The sequence below is a fragment of the Macrobrachium rosenbergii genome, chromosome 52, assembly GCF_040412425.1.
Source record: "Macrobrachium rosenbergii isolate ZJJX-2024 chromosome 52, ASM4041242v1, whole genome shotgun sequence".
In the NCBI taxonomy this organism is placed as follows: Eukaryota; Metazoa; Arthropoda; class Malacostraca; order Decapoda; family Palaemonidae; genus Macrobrachium; species Macrobrachium rosenbergii.
In genome coordinates, this window is record NC_089792.1 from 3,463,150 (window position 1) to 3,486,961 (window position 23,812).

General features: G+C 37.3%; 1 protein-coding gene across 1 annotated transcript in view; it reads right to left on the reverse strand.

Annotated features, from left to right (window-relative positions):
- The window catches only part of LOC136833997 (glypican-5-like), a 794,851-nt gene extending 772,007 nt beyond the window's left edge, over window positions 1-22,844 (reverse strand). Inside the window, exon 1 of the mRNA XM_067096284.1 lies at window positions 22,264-22,844. Coding sequence (XP_066952385.1) covers window positions 22,264-22,438 — 175 coding nt within the window. The 5' untranslated portion in view covers window positions 22,439-22,844. The remainder of the gene's footprint in view (window positions 1-22,263) is intronic.
- Between the last annotated feature and the right edge of the window lie 968 nt (window positions 22,845-23,812).

Here is a 23,812-nt window from a genome sequence, read left to right on the forward strand (position 1 = left end):
CCTCGATTTTCTCTACCGTTTGAAGTCATTAATGCTGTAAACAAATGAGCTTTTTTTTTTTTTGCATGTTTTTTTTATGAGGACCGTTTGAAGTTATTAATAGTGTAAACGAATTTTTTTTACGTCTCTCTCTCTCTCTCTCTCTGCGTGCCTATTATCTTTGATTTCTCTCTCTCTCTCTCTCTGTACTTTTTATCTTTCATCGATCTCTCTTTCTCTCTCTCTCTCTCTGTGCTTATTATCTTTGATCTCTCTCTCTCTTTTTCTCGATCAGAGACAAACTGAATCTCTCTCTCTCTCTCTCTCTCTCTCTCTCTCTCTCTCTCTCTCTCTCAATCAGAGACTAAAACTGAATTCCAACAACAGATTGCCCAATACCATCCCAACCATGATGACACCTCATATGATGATGATGACGACGATAGGCCTCTTCAAACTGAGACATTATACGGCCGTGAATCATCACAGATGTTGGCAGGAAGTTTACAATTGGGAAGGACCGGGCCCCTTTTGTCTTGCCTTCCGAATTTCTTGGGTGGGGGTGGGGCGGGGGCGGTGGTTATCAGATCTGCCTTCAGAGAACAATAACAATGATTGTGGTGGCTAGAGAATACGGTCATTTGAACCTTGATGTTCAAATTTGATAAAAATGAGTGAGGTATTATATCTATATATATATATATATATATATATATATATATATATATATATATATATACATATATCTGCATATATATACATATATATATACATATATATGTATATATCTGCACACGAGAGAGAGAGTGAGTTACTAGGCAATGTACATCCATCTTCTTGACACAAATTTTAATATTTGTTTGTAAACACACACACACATATATGTGTATATGTGTGTGTGTGTAGAGAGAGAGAGAGAGAGAGAGAGAGAGAGAGAGAGAGAGAGAGAGAGAGAGTTACTAAGAAATGTATATCCACATAATAAGCTGTACTATTTGCTTTACGTCTCTTAAGCCCACCCCAAAAAAAAAGAAAAAATAAAATCCGCAAAGCGTTGAAACTTCAAGCAAACGATTCTGTGGGAATATGCTTCACCAAACTGAACTCGCGTGGATCGTAAAAGTTTGTCTTCACGTACCGCCTATCACAAGTCCTGCATAAGCAGGCTATTAACTCTCTGAGAGACAAGCTCTCAAATTATTCAGTCAGGAAACTATAATTCTGGAAAGACATGCTACCTGTGAATGCACACTGTGAACAAGACATGTAAAGATGTCCCGATTCCTAATATACTGTTGATTTAAACAATCTTCACAAAAGACTTATAGAATTGTATATAGAATTTAGGCCAAAGGCCAAGCTAAGCTGGGACTTATGAGGTCATTCAGCGCTGAAAAGGAAATTGGCAGTAAAGAGGTTTGGAAGGTGTAACAGGAGGAAAACCTCAAAGCAGCTGGACTGTGGATCAATTGTTACGAGAGGGTGGAGAAAGTACGATGGAAGAAAGAGATTATCGACGGAGGTGCAGTAAAAGGAATGAAATGGGTTGCAGCTACGGGCCGAAGGAACGCTGCAAAGAACTTTAAGTAACGCCTACAGTGCACCGTATGAGGTACACTGACGGCACTAACTCCCTAAGAGAAACATTCAAAATCGACATGAGCTCGTGATTAGCAGTCGCAGAAACTTCACAGTTATCGGCGTGGGGGCAAACAACCCCCTCCCCCCCCAACTAGCATTCTGATTACATAAGTCATCAGCAGCAGGTTCTTTTAAACCACAAAAAAAAAAAAACTGATAATATTTTATGACGAGGAAACCTCGGGTTAATATACCCCTCACTCAAGAAATTACAGCCCCGTGAATCACAGACGCTGAGACAGGAAGCAGTTCATACATTAGAAGAACACACCAACTCGGTCGTGTCTAAGCCTCAGAGGTCACCCACACGGCCTGCGGCCATAGACTGAGAAGCGGCACGTGCCGGAAGCCGCTTAGATCATTATGAAGTCAAGACGGAAACCAAAATATATCACTGACTTAAAGGGACGCTGCGTCTAACGTCTCATTCTCTCAGTCCAATCAGCCTGTCAGTAGGAACGGAATGGAATTTAGTCAACTGGCTAATCAGTAGGAATGGAATGGAATTCAGTCAATTTGCCTATCAGTAGGAATGGAATGGAATTCAGTCAATTGGCCTATCTGTAATAATGGAATAGAATTCAGTCAACTGGCCAATCAGTAGGAATGGAATGGAATTCAGTTAACTGGCCTATCAGTAGGAACGTGAATGGAAGTCAGTCAACTGGCCTATCAGTAAGAATGGAATGAAATATAAAATTTAGACCAAAGGCCAACCATTTGGACCTATGAGGTCATTCAGCGCCAAAAGGCAAACTGCGAGTAAAAGGCTTGACAGGTGTAACAGGAGGATAACCTCGCAGCTGCACTATGAAACAGTTGTTAGGAGAGGGTGGAAAGTCAGGTGGAAGCAAAGAGAATATGATTGGAGGTCTAGTAAAAGTAATGAAAGGCGTTGCAGCTAGGGGCCGAAGGGACGCTTTAAATAACCTTAAGTAATGCATACAGTGCACCGCGTTAGGTGCACTGACGGCACTAACCCCCCCCCAACAAGAGACACGATGTTAAATTCTGATAACTGAAGGTCATGACAAAGAGGAAAAATATTCTGTGGAAAATTTTTGCCCTGAAATTGATTGTGACCTTGAAGATTATGTCAAGGTGAAAATCCTTAGCAAAAATATCCACTAGGACCTACAGTCGCAACCTTCATCAGACCAGAAAAGACAAAAGCGAGAAGAGGGAAATAGGTTATCTAAATCATTCTGCTCGTTTGTTTTTCTGTTTTAAAAGCCCTTCCCATTTTAAACTCCAGAATATAATAATAAATAATAATAATAATAATAATAATAATTACGCTAATAATAAAATCCTGGAGGATCTTGTTTGTACTCCCCGGGTGACAGAAGGGGAGACATGACACAGCCACCCAACCCCTGCAAACCTGTTTGTCCGCCCCGGGCGGGGCGGGTTAGGTAGAGGAATGGGAGGGTAGGGGAGAAAGCACACAGCACGCACTAACAAGCTTGTAATAATAATAATAATAATAATAATAATAATAATAATAATAATAATAAGTGTATCAATAAACAATAAACCAGAACCAAGCGTCTGGAAAATCTCACAGGTTTTCCGAAAAAAAAATACTACTACTACCCCAGTTAATAATAATAATAATAATAATAATAATAATAATAATATTGTACCCAATTCAAAACTACAAACAACCCAAAACTGAACATCTGACAAATCTCACAGGTTTTCAGAAGCAACAAATAATAACAACAATAATAATAATAATAATAATAATAATAATAATAATAATAATAATAATACAACACCGTACGACACAGCAGAGGAAAGACATAATCACGACACAGGTGCAATGAAACCGTAGAATATAGATTCTCACAGAGCCGTTTCACCTTGAGGCCCCATAATCGATCAATAGTCCACAAGGAAATCCACGCAAAGCAAAGGTGATGAGGACTCCTCCTGGCTGAGAAAACTATTGCAAATTTATATATGTATATACATATATTATATATATGTATAAATGCATATATATCTTTTCACTGGGAAATTGGTGCGTGTTAGCTCTGGCGACCAAAAACACAAAATCAAAATAACAATACTGTAACAATTGTTACAGAGGGTGGAAAGTCAGGTGGAAGAAAAAGAATGAACGGAGGTACAGTAAAAGGAATGAGAGAAGTTGCAGCTAGGGGCATGAGGGACGCTGCAAAGAACCTTAAGTATAATGACTGCAGTGCACCGCGTGAGGTGCACTGACGGCACTACGCCCCTACGGTATTGAGTTATATCAGGGTGTGAGACGAAAAGACCAGAAATGACTTCTTGTCTGAGATAAGATCCGAATAGTCTGCCATTTACCCAAATCTGGTCTCCCCGAAGGAGGGTAGTGCCGTCAGTGCATCTCACACGGTGCACTGTAGGCATTACTTAAGGTTCTTTGAAGCGTGCCTTCGACCCCTAGCTGCAACCTCTTTCGTTCCCGTTACTGTACCTCCATCATATTCTCTCTTCCATCTTGCTATCCACCCTCTCCTAACACTTGTTTCATAGTGCAACTGCGAGGTCACCTGTTACACCTTTCAAGCTTTTCTACTCTCAATGTCCCTTTCAGCGCTGAATAACCTCGTAGGTCCCAGTGCTTGGCCTTTCCATTCCATTCCATTACCGAATCTGGTCTAAACTGTTAAGCGTAGGACCAAAGAAAACTAAAACAAGGTTATCCAGTGACAAAGTTTGACATTTGGGAAAGGAACTCTACGAATTTTAAATCATATACTGTACATATGCAATTTTAGGCCCGTAAAGTGACCTGCAACTGCTTTCGGTTTCCTGTGCGTGCTAACGAACGTGTTTCAGTTAACCATACGTCTGACAGCGGATGGAAGAAAACCTAGAGCGCTCGGGCGAAAAATTGCCATTAACCCATAAAGCGCCTGAAGGAAAACCAGACGGAATCGGTAAAAACGAAAATTTCATTCACTGAGTTTGATGCCAGTCACGGAGGCAGAGGTTTGATTTTGAGTTATGATCTTTCTGGGGTCACACAAATTTTGTATGGGTCTGTCAGGCGGTTTGGATTTCTATACCGGACAAACATATAGACATTTATATATATATATATATATATATATATATATATATATATATATATATATATATATATATCATATATATATATATATATATATATATATATATATATATATATATATATATATATATATATATATACAGGCATATATATCATTTTTAAGATGTTTCTTATATGAAACTCCTATTAACTGTGTTTTTTTAAAGCCTCCTATTTCATTCTATTACGGCGTCAATAATCTAGATGTTACGATGCCAGTTTTAGTAACCATAAATCAATCAATCAATCAATCAACAGAGAGGATTCGCGTACGATACCACCAAGGAAATCATTTCTATCTGGTTTGCCTCGCGTACAAAAAAAAAAAAAAAAAAGTGTTTACGTAAAAGCACAAAGGCATGAAGGGTCATGCTCATATGTTATGAAATACGACACGGAGTATATATACGCATGCCTAGGAAGCCAAACCAGGGCAGATGGGAGAAATGCATGTTAAATATATTATGACTGCATACATGCATCGATGTATGCACTGATGCGATAGGCTCACAGAATTCCTAGATTGTGTCCGGTACAGCTGTTAATGTTTCAGTTTGGTGCTGATTTCAAATTATCAATTCATGTCACTTTAAATAATTGTGTATCGAAAGTCTCTCTCTCTCTCTCTCTCTCTCTCTCTCTCTCTCTCTCTCTCTCTCTCTCTCTCTCTCTCTCTCTCTTTTCAAAAAGTTTTACAGAAAATAAAGACCTTTGCAAGACTAAAATATCACAAAAATAATGTTGTTCAAAATCTCAAGTAATTGATAAGATACAGAAAATAAATATTATAAGACTGCAACATCACACCGTTATTCAAATATATATATATATATATATATATATATATATATATATATATATATATATATATATATATATATATATATATATATATATAATTATAAACGGGAATGACTTGACACTGTGTAAGGGTTATACATTTTTCAACGTAATGGCAACATTCTCATCATTACAATGGAACTCTAGTGGGGAAATACTTAGTTAATCCAAACATTTTCAATAATAATAATAATAACCATTTCAGCTAAGGATATAGGCCTGCACAAAGTAGATACAACGCAACACACACAAGTTAGATCCTCGAGATAAAAGGATGAAAATAGTAATTGGCTATAATAGTTGCTAAAATAGTATTTATAATAATAGTGATGACATTAATACTGAAACAGTAAAAATAAGAAAAATAAGAAAAATAACTGATGGAAGTTATCAATGAGCTGTCTACATTATTAGGGCATTTCCTGCATCAATTCATTTGGAAGTTCATTCTTATATTAGCTGAAAGGTGCACAGTTATCGCAACTATCAATAGTTATAAAATTAACTAGTGAATTATTAAAAGTATATAATCACTAATTGCAGGTTATTGCAAAAAAAATGCATAATCTCGATCTACACTTTCTTTTCAGTGCTCGCTTCTTAATACAATTACAAATCATTGCAAATACAAATACAGGCAAGATATGCAGGCCTTTATGCAACATGTCTGACACCGTATGTATAAATCCTTCTTTAAGGCCCCCGTCACACCTCGTGCGGTGCAACCCACTGTAGGCATTACTTTCATTCCTTTTATTCTGTACTGTACCTTCTTTCATATTCTCCTTCTTCCATCTTACTTTCCGCAACCCTTTCCTAACAACTGTTTCATATTGCAACTGCGAGGTTTTCCTCCTGTTACACCTTTAAAGCCTTTTTACTGTCAATTTCCGTCTCAGCGCTGAATGACCTCATAGGTCCCAGTGCTTGGCCTTTGGCCTGAATTCTGTATTCAATTCAATTCAACTCGCATGCATAAATAATCAGTAGAGAACGAATCACCACAATAGCTTCCCAAATAAATAAACACAGAAAAATACTTGACATACTTTCGGAGGCCCAAAATATATAAAAAAAAAAAGACTTCCGAGGAGAGAAACTGGGTCTTAGGCCTACAAGGAAAAAACAAACACATTATCTACGTCTTCTGAATAATTCAACGCAGTCTCAGTCAAGCCGCAACATTAAGGAAAAGGTATAATTGAATATTTAATCTAGACGTTGGGGTCAGCTGAGAAACGCGCCTGAGCCCATACCTGATTTGAGAGACAAGTAGGAGGAGGAGGAGGAGGAGGAGGAGGAGGAGGAGGTAAAGAGGAGGAGGAACCTAGGAGGAGGTCAGGAGGATCATCTTAACGAGGAGGATTCCTTTCCTCAATAGAGACAAACTCATTTACTCCTCCTCCTCCCGGGGTTGAGGAAGAAGAGGAATTAGATCCAGCGCCTTGTGGTTTCTGGTTTGAAGATGACAAACATTTATTCAGCGTCCTCCTCCCTTCTTTGACACAAGAACACACACACTAGATCACAGCACACATACACGTTTCACACACACACACACACACTCATAGACACACACACACTCATCACACACACACACTCATACACACACACACACACTCATACACAAACACACACACTCATACACAAACACACTTCTTTAACACACACACACACACAATTTGCTCTCCAAGCAAATTTTTCCTTTAATTTTCGTGATTGCGTCATCGCACAAACGTGATCCGTCAAAACCAGTGTTCATTAATAATAATAATAATAATAATAATAATAATAATAATAATAATAATAATAATAATGTACGTCTCCTACAGGCCCCAGAACCAACTCCTCTCTACGAACATTACGATTTCATGAAATGTCAAAAGACACCATTATAATTCTTGCACAAGCAAATAAGTGACTGACTCCTTTTGCAATCAATCGGACAAGACGTGCTTGTCAAACACGAATGTCTCTCCCGCCCTATTCACATTTGGCAGTTATTTCTAATACGAAGGTCAACGTCACTCACTGTCCGTAACCAGAATACCATCTGAAGGACTTTCATGGGTGAAGTCTTTCTATGAAGTCTCTATAGAACCTTCTTTAGTGTAGTCTCTCTATGAAGTCTCTATGTCTCTCAGTTAAGAAGCTATGACCAATTTAAAGATTCATGCAGCAATCAAATGTGAAATCTCTCAATGCCTCTATGATAAAGTCTCTATCCCACCCAGTTAAGAACTTATGACCAATTTAAAGATATATACAATCAAATATGAAGTCTCTATCTCTCCCAGTTGAAGTTATATGTACAGAATCAATTGCATCAGGAACAATAACTTTATATATTGGCACTAGTTCATTCGAGGAGATATATTTCTTTAACTAATAAATAAACTAGGGTTAAAGTTACGTACAGAATCAATGGCATTAGGAACATATCTTCACATTTTGGCAAAAAAAAATTTTTTTCTTGCAGAGAGTACACGGAACAGAGTTGTCTCAGACCTACTACTCCATTCGAGGAGACACTAAATATATTAATAAATAAAATGAGATCCCTTCAACCTAAGAAGAGTTACAATAAACAGGTAAACATGAAAGATATGCTGTTGGACAAACACCATTTATACACATTTGTACCAAAATTGAAAAAATTTTACAAAACTCCTAACCGACACTATAATGGTTGCAATGACAAGGTAAGCATGACAGAAATTTGACAAAAATCATACGGCAGTATAGTACTTGCAATGACAAAGTAAGCATGACAGAAATTGACAAAAATCATAACGGCAGTATAGTACTTGCAATGACAAAGTAAGCACGACAAATTGACAAAAATCATACGACAGCATAGTACTTGCAATGACAAAGTAAGCATGGCAGAAACTGAAAAAAAATCATAACGTCACGAAAATCCAAAATCAATCGGCAGAAAGTATAGTACTAATGACAAAGTGACAAAATTGACAAAATCATACGACAGAAGTATGACAAAGTGAGCACGACAGAAATCACAAAATAATCGGCAGTATAGTACTTGCAATGACAAAGTAAGCACGACAGAAATTGACAAAATTCATATCGGCAGTATAGTACTTGCAATGACAAAGTAAGCACGACAGAAATTGACAAACTCATAACGCAGTACAATAGTACGTGCAATGACAACATAAGCATGACAGAAATTTGACAAAAAATCATAACGGCAGAATAGTACTTGCAATGACAAAGTAAGCACGACAGAAATTTGACAAAAATCATACGGCAGTATAGTACTTGCAATGACAAAGCAAGCATGATAGAAATGTGAAAAAAAATCCTAAAGACAGAAACCGATAACAAGGTAAGCACGACAGAAACTATCTTTCTTCACGCGCATCTATCTTTGTACCAAATTCGACAGGAACCCCTTCAACCGTGGAGGTGGGCAATTGCCATGAAAAGCGCCACATTATTAAACACACTAATGGGCTGACAGACAGACACAGCATAAGAGGAAAATACTTGAGTACCATCGCTTATCAGTAAGGTACTAAGAATAAAAGTTATTTCAATTCTCCATTAATAAACATAACATTCATGGTTCTTTATACTGCTCCCAGTCTATTTTCCTAATTAGATTTCCAGCCTTCTGTGTTGAAAAGATATGCATTCAATTCGGAGGCCTATATAAACGAGTAAAAAATGCGCCGAAGAATCGAGTTTTCTTTACAGCGTATAATCAAGGCCACCGAAAATAGATCTATCTTTCGGTGGTCTCAGTATAATGCTGTATGAGCTGAGGCCCATGAAACTTTAACCACGACCAGACGCATGATTATGGCTAACTTTAACCTTAAATAAAAATAAAAACTACTGAGGCTAGAGGGCTGCGATTTGGTATGATTGATGATTGGAGGGTGGATGAACAACATACCAATTTGCAGCGCTCTAGCCTCAGTAGTTTGTAAGATCTGGGGCCAGACAGAAAAAGTGAAGGACGGACAGACAAAGAAAGCCACCTCAACAGTTTTCTTTTACAGAAAACTAAAAATAAGGATAATTTATAATTGCTATACCTGAAAATGCATTATCTAACCCTTATTTTCAAACTTTCAGAACAAAAACAAGATATTATCGTTCCAGCTATATAAACCTAAGATACCTTGCAGCATTCAATAAAAGAAGGGGAACCAAGATATAAAAAAAAAACTATTTCTGTGACTCACCGGTGAGGTAATGAAATTTCTTTTTAGGCCTAAAGTACCACACGAACAATGATAATCTCTCTGAGGTGTATCCGGGAAGCAGAACCAACCAGGGGCATCATAAGCCTCCATATAGTCCTATGACGTTACAAGTCAACAAAGGCAGTCTTTTTAAGAATGGAAAAGCCATTTTCTATGAATGAAAAGTCACACCAAGTCAGAACGTAAAAATGACAACACACTGCATCAACTGTTATTAAAATAGAATCCTATTAGGTACATACAATTCCATAGAGAGAATAAAATTCCATAGAGAAGCACCTCAAAGGCAATTTAAAAAAGAAAAAACATCATCCATAGAGTTCACTGAAGTACAATACAGGTACGGATTACTCGAAACAAAAGCCAGTGGAAATGAATAGGCAAGATTTATGTCACAGGAGTGTTTTTTACTTGGCTTTGACAATGTTACTGTTCACAATGTATTTGAATGAAGCCTTATAATTGAAAGCAATTCTAATAACAATGAAAAGACGCTAACAAGTGTTCAGATCAGCATCAGGCTTTACAGGTTGATAATTGTGTAAAAAAAAAAAAAAAAAAAAAAAAAAAGTCAATGTGTCTCAAGATCTTGATAGAAAATTTTTGTACATCAGAATCTTGGCCATTTTTGTAGAACACAAAACTAAAATAACACACTTATCAAACCTCCCAACGTTAACAAAAAATTGGTTCCGATATTAAATTTACCTCAAAATCTACCAGTGTTTCTACCTATAACCCAAAAAATTCTAAAAAAAGAAAGAAAGAAAAAAAAAAATCTTGTACCGGTATGCCAATTCACTCCAAAACCTGATAAATACTTCTCGGGCGTCCAAACCCTTCGCAAAATGTCACTACAATCACTTCACATCCTTGAAGTTTCAATAGCTGAAGCAGAATCAACTGAAGTCACTCTGTGCTACCAGTTAACAGACATGGATAGCTGAACACCTGAGTGACGATCCAATTTTACCAACAACTGCAGGTACTGTAATGTACCTTTATCCACTGTCTATCAGTTCGACCAGCTGCGTCAATTAATTCTAACGCCGATCACCTCCACCAATTGAAGCAATCAACTGTCATGAAGATCACAGTCACGAATTCCTGATGGGCCAATTCAGCTGCCCGTGGTAGCCACCCAATGGACTCGGCGTTCAGTGCCAAGCTGCCTGTCAGCTGGTCTTGGCAAAGACCGGGCACCCTGTCTGCCCGTTTCAGCTTCTTTACATAGATGATTAGTGCAGGGAGCTAATATCCATGTATCCACCTGATTTGAATGGACATAGGAAGCCGAGTAGAAAGATAAAACCTTGGGAGTTGTAACAATCTACAGCCACTGGCCTAGCTAAGACACAAGAAAGAGATCAAATAATTTGGATGAAAAGTCATGTTAACACTCAACGTCACTGAGGAAATGCGGAGCAGAGTGAAATCAAATCAGTCAACCCTCTCTCTCTCTCTCTCTCTCTCTCTCTCTCTCTCTCTATATATATATTATATATATATATATATATATATATATATATATATATATATATATATATATACATGTGTATATATATATATATATATATACATACATACATACATACATACATATATATATATATACACACTACCACAGGCATGAAAATGCACACATATATCATCAATACTCACACACACACACACACACACACACACACACACATGACACAATACACACACACACACACACACACGGTATAGATATAGATATAGATATAGATATAGATATCAGATATAGATATAGATATAGAAAGATAGATATTTTTAAATTCATTTTATCGTTTTTCAGCAAAACCGAACAGCAAACACCCTTTTTAAATTTATTTTCATGTGATTTAAGAATTTGTTGTATTACTCGTAGTAACAATTCAGTGAACATTCACAAAACCCAGTGGACCTATGCAACTATAGGTAAGATGATCTCAGGGTAGAAAATGAGAAAAAGGAAGCAAGAAGGAGAGAGAGAGAGAGAGAGAGAGAGAGAGAGAGAGAGAGAGAGAGAGAGAGAGAGAGAGAGAGAGAGCTGCTGAACATGACGCATTATCAAGTGTGATAGTGATCACCTTTCAAATCTAAGCTTATTAGTGAATCATCATTAAATTATGTTCAAGTCACAACTTACACTGCACACTACTGGTCTCACTTCTTTGCAATATGAAAATACATTGCTCTGATATCGTAAACAAATATACAAACTAACATTTATCAATTAAACATATTTTACATCTGGACTAAGGCCGTATTGTCTCCACGTTTGGATTTGCACCTTGCAACTGAAACTGTCAATCCTCGCCAATTTAAGGTGGTTAAAGTCACACAAATACATGTATACTTAAGTGGAATACAAGATTTACGCAAAAAGCCAAACACTGGGACCTAAGAGGTCATTCAGCGCTGAAAGGAAAACTGAGTGTAAAAGGGTTTTAAAAGGCGTGACAGGAGGACAACCTCGCAGTTGCACGACGAAACAACTGATAAGAAAGGGTGGAAAGTAAGATGGAAAAAAGAATATGAACTGAGGTACAGTAAAAGGAATGACAGAGGTCGCAGCTAGGGGCCTACGGAAGGGACGCTGCAAAGACCCTTAAGCAATGCCTACAGTGCAATGCGTGAGGTGCACTGACAGTTCAACCTCCCTAAGGGGTCTTGTAAGGCTGTGATCATTAACTCCTATTTCTTATAAACTTGAATCTCTGACGGCCTCTATAGCGTAGTGGGATGGTTATTGAAATACCGTAGTTCCCCTCTACAACGTCTGCAATATACTCTCCCAAGTAGACATCAGCTTCATTGAACAATCAACCAACCTCGGATCAAGATAAAAAAAAAACAAAAACAAGACTGCGAGCATTATTAAACATGAACTAAGACCCTGAACAATCTTAATAGCACCAGAGCCGTTATTAGTTTTATGACAATGAAACTAAATCTCTTTTTTCGAAACGTGCATTGTGAATTATTATTTAAATTACAAAATTATTTCGGAAAAAGCTTTACACTGACTTTTGCTAATAAGATTTCATCCAAGCGATCAGAGATGCAATATTCCAATTTATAGATAGTGCTTCCTAAAAGCAACATATTATAATTCCTTCATTAAAACGTGTTATCACTGTCAATGATTGAACTGAATATATAATTTAGGCCAAAGGCCCAACACTGGGACCAATGAGGTCATTCAGTGCTGAAACAGAAATTGACAGTAAAAGTTTAAAGGCGCAACAGGAGGAAAACCTCGCAGTTGCATTATGAATCAATTGTTAGGAGAGGGTGGAAAGTAAGACGGATGAAAACGAGAGAGAATATGAAAGGAGGTACAGTAAAAGGCTCTCTCTCTCTCTCTCATATAAATATAAATATAAACATATATATATGTATATATATAATATATATATGTATATATAATATATATATATGTATATATAATATATATATATATGTATACATATATATTATATAAAGCCAATGCATTATCATCTGTTGTGGAAACTCTCTGAATAAACGAGTAACCCCCTCCCCCAACCCCCGCCAAAACCACGCGTCCTTAATGTTTTATTCACCTGACATCTGCAAATGGCGGTTCCTGAAGGGCTTTCCGTATTCTGAAACCATGTAATATACTACATCAGCCACTGTAAGTGCGGCGCCAATATTGGATGCCAGATACTTTACCAGCCATCAGATAGTGGGTTCTTATCTGCGAAATCTGTGTACCTCAAATGTTTATTTGTAATCTTGTACAAACTAATTAACAGAACAGAATACAGAACTTAGGCCAAACGTCAAGCACTGGCGCCTACCAGGTCGTTCAACGTTGAAACGGGAGTTGAGAGTAAAAAGATCTGAAAGGTATAACACCTCGCAGTTGTACTATGAATCAATGAAAAAGTGAAAATATGAACGGAGGTACAGTAAAAGGACTGAAAGGGGGTTGCAGCTAGGGTCCAAAGGGAAGCTGCAAAGAACCATAAGTAATGCCTACAGTGCACCACAAGAGGTACAATGACAGCACTAAACCCCCTCCCCCTACAGGGCCAAGTTAGTTATTGTTTCCAAGTGCTATCTTCAGAACCATGTCACTGATTTTGAGACAAACTGCAGTTGTATTGTGCTTATTTATCACAATGCTCTTCGTTGGAGTCGGTAGAGCTGCAAGACCTGGGCTTCAATATGATGAAGAGTTAGAGGAATTTGTTTCTGGTGATAGGCATGTGACAAATGTGGTTCGGACAACGTTCCAGTAACCAATTGGTTCTTAGCCATAAAATAAGTCAAAATTAGTCTAATTCAAGCCATTTTCAGCTCAGTGGTCTGGAAAAACTAGGCTATACTTAACTTTGTAGTGTACCAAGACTGCAATATGGTGGGTAGTCCTGAGATGAACGTTCTAAGTAATATCTTGACAATTCAACCATTTTCATTCACTGGTTTTTTCAAATTCCTGAGATGAATGCCCATTGCATCGTTTAGGTTGGGAGGTTGGGTTAGAATAATACCTCAACATTAATTTGGGTGTGAGAAACATAATGAGACTATTTACAAGAAAATTCTATGTTTAGTTTTAAGATTATGGCGTCCCGCTTTTTTCAGGGAAAGGTCCCGGTACTCGGTTACATCCCGGGAAAATGCTACCCGACACGCCTACTCCCACTGGTTTTTACCTTACTTTCCATATTGGTTTTGGAAGACATACAATCTCGCTTTACGCAGGTTCGTAGAGGGATTAAATCACCTCTAATCACCAAGCCTTTTTGTGACGTTTTAAGGTACTATAATATCACCTTTACTGGCTTCGCTTCGTATGACGTAACCGATTGTCAAGTTATCGAATGAATATCGAACTCTGGCCAAAGGCCAAGCACTGGGACCAAGGAGGTCATTCAGCGTTGAAACGGATATTGACATTAAAAGTTTGAAAGGTGTAACGGGAGGAAAATCTCGCAGTTGCACTATGAATCAACTGGTAGGAGAGGGTGAAAAGTAAGATGGAAGAAAGAGAACATGAAAGGAGGTACAGTTAAAGGAACGAAAGGGGTTGCAGCTAGGGGCCGAGGGAACGCTGCAAAGCACCTTAAGTGATGTCTACAGTGCACCTCATGAGGTTGCACTGACGGCACAATCCCCCTACGGTGGTCAAGTCATCAAACTATATATAATACGAATGTTTCTAAACATCGAACTAAATCATATAGCTACGCATTTCTGGCGGAATATAATAACGAAGAATGAAAAAAGTTACAGCAACGGAACAATCGCCTCCGCGCACTTCTAGCTAACCGCCCCCCACAACCTCCCGAGGGAATTAAATGAAGCTCTACAGAGCCACCAGTGAAGCAAAGCCTCTTAGGGAAGGAGAAGAGGCTGACACCCGAGTTTTTACGCCTGCATAAGCACGGAGGGACGACCGAGGTGATACAGATGGCTTCGTATAATCATTCCCTTTAACCTTCTGGGCATCCTGTACGAACGTTTAAATGGATATATGTATGAATGGAATGGAATATAGTTTTTAGGTCAAAGGCCAAGCGCTGGGACCTATAAGGTCATTCAGCGCTGAAAGGTAAACAAAGTAAAAGGTTACAAAGGTATAAACAGGTCATAATCAGCGCTGGAAGAAAGAGAATATGAATGAGGTACAGTAAAAGGAATGTTAGCTAGAGGGACGCTGTAAAAATGCCTACAGTGCACCCCGTGTCACTGACGGCACTACGATAATAAAAGAAGAGAGATCAATGCCCTGATAAAATCAAAATCAGAAGAAAGAGAGATAAGATGAAATTTAGGCACATATACAGGCTAAAGACAAATGCCCAGCCAATGGAAGTAAGGTTGCAGCTAACTGCATGGATCAAAATTACATACAAAATTTTGACGATTTTCATATATAAATAACCTATAGAAATATATATATATATATATATATATATATATATATATAGTCATTATATATATATATACTGTCTTGAAGTACAGATTCATCTGTCCGCAAAACCCACCAGTCAAACTCTGAGAATGGTTACCAGCATCACTTCCAAAAATAAAAAGGGCAAGGGACTAAACTAGCAGGACCCCAAAGAGAACCGATTCATTGACTAAATAGGTCTGGTCCAAAGAAAAAGTCAAATATCAAGTAAAGAGGCCTTTGAAACTTTAAAGCCGATTATAAACGAAAATCATTGTAAAGACCTAAAAGGTTAGAGGTCTGGTAAACGGCGATTATGGTTGTATTGTAAATAGTTCTGGAAAGCAATGCACTGAAATAGGTCTGGAAGGCAGTTCATTGTAAATAGGTCTGGAAGGCGAAATTCTGGAAGGCAATTGTAAACAGGTCTGAAAGGCAATTCATTGTAAATAGGTCTGGAATGCAAGTCACTGTAAACAGGTCTGAAGAGGCAATTCATTGTAAATAGGTCCGGCAGGCAGTACTTTGTAAATAGGTCCAGAATGTATTCCATTGTAAATAGGTCTGGAAGGCAATTCATTGTAAATAGGTCTGGAAGCCAATTCATTGTAAATAGGTCTGGAAGGCAATTCACTGTAAATGGCCCTGGAAGGCAATTCATTGTAAATGTTTTGAAAGCAATTCAATGTGTGGCAAGTGAGACTCAAAACCAAACATTTTCTTGAACTTAATAAACACTTCATAAATTAGCTTCAATATCATTGTGCCTGTTTACACAAGTACTGGCAATTGATAATTCGCTGCCAACTAAAATATTGTAATTAGAATCCAGTGTCTTGACGCTGATAAGGTCTATTCAGTATATTTTTATTCATTGCTCTTAATTTTATAAACTGTGGCTCAAGGCTAATTTATATTTGTTAAAGATTCTTCTTGGGAGTTAAACTGTACAATGTACAGTAATGAAAAATAGCACAGGTAATTACAGGTATAAAAGTGAATAGAATATTTACAATATTTAAAAGGTAATTTCAACTTTGAAGACATGCTGAACAATAACTATGAAGATAATTTTATAATCTTTGTCATTTAAATTATGAGAACTATTATTCATATAATAAAAAAAAGACTTAGTTCTTTAGATAAACTCACTCTGGGGAACCCTTTCAGCTCAGATACAATGGCGAGGAATATGTTGATTTTGAGCGTTCTGAAAATTTCGCGGTAAACGGCTTACGCTGGCAGAAAATCTCTCTCTCTCTCCTTGGGTTCCTGGCTCAGTGGCAAGCGTACAGCTGGCAAACTGAGGGACCTATGTTCAATTTTCTCTACCAGAGGGACGAATGAGTGCGCTCCCTAAAATCCAACATGACAGAGTTATCCTTCGCTGTGAATAGTATACCTGACTGTTCCTCGACTGTTGAGGATAGCAGCTAGAATGTTTTATCCTGTCAAAATGCTTGCCATGAAAATGGGAGGGCCTTGACGAGGTAATCCTCACCCCCAACTCACTCTCTCTCTCTCTCTTCGCATTTTCTCCTTTAGTCATTAGCAGTACATCTTGTCTAAATAAGTTCAAACAAAAGTTGAGTCATTATTTTGCATTCTAAATAATGAAAAGGAAATCTTGATGGGTATATTGGACACTTACATTTGATAGACTACAGTCTCTTTCTCTGCAATACTCCTAACATTCTGTTTTGGAATTTCGTCTTGAATATCTTCCATAGAAATAATTTTTCAGCGTCAATTTTTTTTTCCTGGGGGGTGGTCGCTGGATGAGTTGGACGATTTAAAAGAAAAATCAAAGTGACACCAAATGATTTTTGAGTAATTTATGTTCCTTCCAGAGGTGACAGTTCCTCTCTCTTGACCACTGTTGAGGACGAATGCCAGTCCATAATAAAATGGCAAAAGAAAGACCAGCGAACGATAAGAATTTCTCCCGAGAGAGAGAGAGAGAGAGAGAGAGAGAGAGAGAGAGAGAGAGAGAGAGAGAGAGAGATTTTACTGACCTTGGCTGAGGTCAAATGTCTGTCCATGAATAAAATTATTCCCAGGAGAGAGAGAGAGAGTCTGTCCATGAATAAAATAGAGAGAGAGAGAGAGAGAGAGAGAGAGAGAGAGAGAATTTTACTGACCTTGGCTGAGGTCAAATGTCTGTCCATGAATAAAATTATTCCCAGGAGAGAGAGAGAGAGAGAGAGAGAGAGAGAGAGAGAGAGAGAGAGAGAGAGAGAGAGAGAGAGAGAGAGAGAGAGAGAGAGAGAATTTTACTGACCTTGGCTGAGGTCAAATGTCTGTCCATGAATAAAATGGCAAAAAAAAAAAAAAAGACCAGCGAACGATCCCTCCAAGGGAGAGAGAGAGAGAGAGAGAGAGAGAGAGAGAGAGAGAGAGAGAGAGAGAGAGAGAGAGAGAACTTTACGCCAAACATCCCAATGTGGAGGCACTCTGGCCGTCCTTTACCACAGTGTTTTGACTGACAACGCCGAGATGGCGTTTTATACTGTTAATTGAATACTAATTATGTATTTCCCATGTATTTCCATGCACCTTAGTCATTAAGCGACGAGGGAAAGGGGATATTCTAATTCCCGTCGCTTTGTAACTTAGGAGTGAAGTCTGGTCAGAAATGAAAAGGAGAAGAAATTGCTTTATCTAAGAATTGAAGTCTTTCATCGCTGCCAACTATAATCTTATATGACCTCGATGTCTTGATGTATTGCTGAGGTCAGCTGATAATTGAATCGTTCCTTTTTTTGTATTTGAGTGTGTGATTATGACCAAGTAAAAAATGATTTTTTTATGTGCCCGGTATAGGCTACATACATATATATACATATTTATATATATAAAATATATATGTAAATATATATATGTAAATATATATATAAATATATATATATATAAATATATATATATAAATATATATATATATAAATATATATATATATATATAATATATATATATATTTAATATATACATATATGTATATATTTTTAATATATACATTTATATGTATATACAGGCCAATACAGACATATATATATATATATATATATAAATATATAATATATATATATATATATATATATATATATATATATATATATATATATATATATATATATATATATATATATATGACATTGGTCCCCAGGTCAACTAATTGCACATTCATCCTCCTTTGAATAGTCTGGTCGTAACGCCGGGATTATTGCCCCGTCATTTAATATGATGACGGCTGCAGACAAGCGCCGTGCATACGTCGTGCAAGGTTGGATGAAGGCACGTAGGCTACTGGAGCAAGGACCCTGCCGTGAGATAACACTCAGCCGTGTTATTTCAGAGAGAGAGAGAGAGAGAGAGAGAGAGAGAGAGAGAGAGAAATTTAAGCTCTAATTATATATTATTATTATTAGCCAATCTTCAACCTTAGTTTAAGAAGCAGATTGCTACAGCCTGAACAGATCAAATGAGGAAAAATAAACACGTTGATGAAAGATAAAACTAATCGACAGAAATAACGAAGAGAAACAAAAAACAAAAAAACGAATAACCAAAGAAATGAAACTAAATTGATACTACTGTCTAGGAAGGTCTTACGCGCATAGGAAAAATGGTTTACCTATTCAGAAGGCGCACGCTACATCAAACAACCTTTGTCTGCTGCAGCATAATAATTTTACTCAAAAAAAAAAAAAAATATATACTAGATAGAAATCTTTAAAAGTATTCGACAGCAAACACTAGGCGCATAGGATCATGGACGGAATTTAATTTTCTAGTTGCTTTGGAATCTTGCAAAGAAAAGACGTTGAAGGAAATGCTAAAATAAAAGAGAATAGAACGGTGGGAATAGAACATAATATAGAATTTAGACCAATGGCTAAGCTGGGACCTAGGTCATTCAGTGCTGAAAGGACCTGCGAGGTCAAAAGGTTTGAGTGCTGGAAAGGGTTCCACTTGAATCAACTGTCAAAAGGTTTGGAATCAGTGCTAGATCTCAGGAAATAAAAAAAAAAAAACCTTCGGTTACCCAAGTGATATTCTTGATTTGTATTATTTATCATCTGCAGAATTGCACGCCAGCGATAAAAAGTAGTCGAGTCACTGAGCTAAGAATTTCAGTTGACACAGGGTTGGCCCGTAACTTGATGTGATATCCCTCCCAAGATGTATTTGATTTACATTATATAGGCCTATTACTAATTGGCCTATTTACTGAAATTTGTTTATGTAATTTATCTTTAAGTTCTCTGATATCTTTCTTTTTTTTATAAACTGGTAGTGCATTATCACTGGTATTCAGATTCCGCATTAGTCCTCATAATATACATACATACATACATGCATACATACATACATACATATATATATACAACACACACATGTGTGTGTATACAAATGACCACTTGAAAAAAAAGACAAAAATCACATTGGCAACCTTTCTCGCAAAGGCGTAGGCCTACACTTGTTGATCAGCATAAATAGGCTACTCTAACCACAAGGTAATTCCAGCTGACATTTCTATTCAAAACTAATCTTCGAATTCCGCCACACACAATCCTAATTAACACAAACAAAACTCAACTATGCATTGGCAACGTTTTAATTGGTAATTTTGTCATTATCTTTAATTATAGATGCTCAAAATCACTTGTATGCACGTGAATTTAATTATTAGCTCAGGCCACACGAAATGTTTACAAGGGAGCCTCGATGTCATATATAGGCCTATATATATATATAATATATATATATATATATAATATATATATATATATATATATTTATGTGTATATATACACATGCATATATATATATATATATATATATATATATATATATATATATATATTTATAGATATATTTATATAATTTTACATATAGTTCAATCAAAGTTTCTACCTCTGTTACACATTTCAGATATTTTGTTGGACCATTAAAATCTCCCAGGCCCTTTACCTGGTAGGTAACACTGCCCTAGGTAGTGGACTCATCTCCCAACAGTATTAAAGGTAATTGGTCCACCATCAAAAAGATCACTTTTTAATTTGGCCGCCTTCCGCAAGAATTATCCGAAGTTGAAACTTTTTCATTTCTTTTTAAGGTCAAAAATTCCTACTGGATGTTGATTTTAGATTGTGTCATGACCTTGTACCTATTTTATTTTGACACTGACCTTCGCGTTTCCGACCTATTTCTTTCTAAAATTGGGTATCTCATTCTCTGGAAACAAACATAAATAGCCTCATATACTTCTCTTTAAAAAATGCATACTTTTTTAATAATAATAACAATAATAATAATAATATACATTACTTCGGTTAAATAGCCAGCACCTTTAAGTGCTGACAGTGAGCTCAGTGGTTTGGTTAAACTATTCTAATAATAAATAAATTCTGGTTAAATGAAAAGCAACCAAAAACCGGATGAATGATATTGCCTGGATCTAATCCAACGAGTGGGACGAGTCCTTAAGGGTGATGGATCACTCCCTCGAGGGAAAAATAAATAATGAAAAAGCAAACTTGAATATTAACAACGCGAGGGGATAGAAGTTTCCCGATTTAAAAAAATGTAATTTATGCATGTGTGTATATTACTTCCCATATTAGCATGGGTCTACTTGTTTTAAAACTTTTGCATAAAATACACGTAAGAATTTATATACATACATACATATATATACTATATATATTTATATTTATTCATATATATTATAAATTATACATACATTTATATATATATTATATATATATATATATATTATATTTATATATAAAACTCTTACACGTACTGTATGCAAAAGTTTTAAAATACATAGACCCAGGCGTAAATGGGGAAAAAAAAAAATATATATATATATATATATATATATATATATATATATATATATATATATATATATATATATATATATATAAAATCAGAACAACAGTGCAACAAACGAAGAAGAAATTATAAAGGCCATACATAATTACCAAGCCGTACTACTAAACATTTCTACCCGAGCCACATAGGCCTATATTTCAGGAGACCCCGATTTTTAGAGGGGGCACAATGAACATTGTAATGTGTATTATAATGTAAAACGTCAGTACCTTCTTCAGAAAATAGGCCTACACCCCAATTTACGAACGCCTGGCACGGGATGGGTCAGATTCACTGTCATCGGTGAAATGAGCTCCTAACAAATTACAGGTGGGTCTATGGTACGGCTGGAGAGAGAGAGAGAGAGAGAGAGAGAGAGAGAGAGAGAGAGAGAGAGACTGACTGACTGGGTCGTGTATCGGGAGGGGGGTTTAGGAGAATACCTGAGGAAGGTGGAGAAGGGAAGAGGGGGGGGGAGGGAGAGGCAAGAGACGACGATAGAAGACAGGTAGGTATATGCTGGGGTGGGTGGGTGAGTGAGAGCAGACTGGGGATTATAACGAATGGGTGGGGTGGGGTGAAGAGAGAGAGAGAGAGAGAGAGAGAGAGAGAGAGAGAGAGAGAGAGAGAGAAGATAGGTACTACTCACCGTTGCTGGGTAGCTGTGCGAGATGTTCTTGGGTTACGATGTTCTGCTGCACCAGGATTTGCAAAGCCGGCGAACAACCTATAGGATCGTCGGCATTAGCGCCGTCGGCCTCCACAGCCGAGTGCCAGCCGACAGAAATAAATAAAACCACTGCTAAACACCAACGAACCCACATTTTCTGCCTGTAAACAACAACAACTAATAAAAACTTTTCTTCCTCTCACAGCGAGTAGTAGTAGTAGTAGTAGTAGTGTGCCTTTCTACGAACGCACACACACACACTCTCTCTCCTTCTTCTTTACACACTTCCCGAAAGATGTTCCTTTATTATATAATTATTCGAGACTCCACGTTTTAATTTTCTGGTTTGATAATTTCCACCCCAAAAGATGATGATCTGAATTGGATGACTTAATTTTTCCTTAACAGAGGTGTACAGAAAAAGGTTTGGAATCTTAATTTCACTCTAGATCCGATTCTGCAACATCGACACACTTCACGCGACCATAGACGGAAGGTTGACAGGACGTAGATCCCGCAGTAGTGACACACCAACAACTCACGCACAAATGAGGCTTTCTGGCAGCTCTAACCCTATCGATCTGCTTGCCAGAGGCTCCGTGGAAACGTCGTACTGCCATAGTATGGCAGCTAATTAAACCGAAACCTAACTAAGCCATTACGGAAATTTTCAACATCATTTTACTACGTATCAATAACGTCGCATGATATATTTAGTGATGTCGGAAACTGCCATCTAGTTTCTTGAAAATGAAGACGGTTTCATCGTGCGTCTGGCAGGATCGTCACTACTCCAAGGGCAAACTATATTTTGTACTAGACGCTGGCGAGATCGACGAATCTATTCATCGGTATTTTATGTACCAAGTAATTAGGCGAACAGATAATGCGAAATACCAGTGCATACTCACTTCTGGAACAAAGCGTTGAAATGACAGTCGTATTGAAGCAATAAAAACTCGGTTTATGAACATCAAGCGTGTGGGAATTCGTGGTAGCCAGCTCATGAAACGCAGACAAATCACTCTCAGGGATAATACGCTAGATAATTAATTATTCGCTTAATGGAAAACATGTCTTATTAATCAGATGCGAAGCGGTTCTAAGAATGCCGTTTGGCAGGAGGGAAATCGAGCGCACTGCTGATGAGAACTTAACAATCATTTAATCGTATTATGAACAAGACCATTCAGAGGAAGATTTTATTTTCAACTAGGCCTAAATGAAAGCCAAACTACATTACAATTGCCTTTTTAAGAAGGCGTCAGGACACGAAAAACTGGAACAGCGGCGGAGAAAAGTGACCTTAAGATAGCTTCTGCTTCGAAGTATTTGTATAGCCTGCAAAATCAACTTCAGATTTTGCGCGCGATTTGACGTCATTGTGGCTCTCTGACGTCATAACAAATGCTAGCTAGCTCTCGAGGTAATTCACGCTTGTCCCATGCCATTAATCCATCAATCCTGACGTCTACATATTTCATACATAATTACTCTCATTTTTCCAGAGTTCGTGTTTGAATGGCGT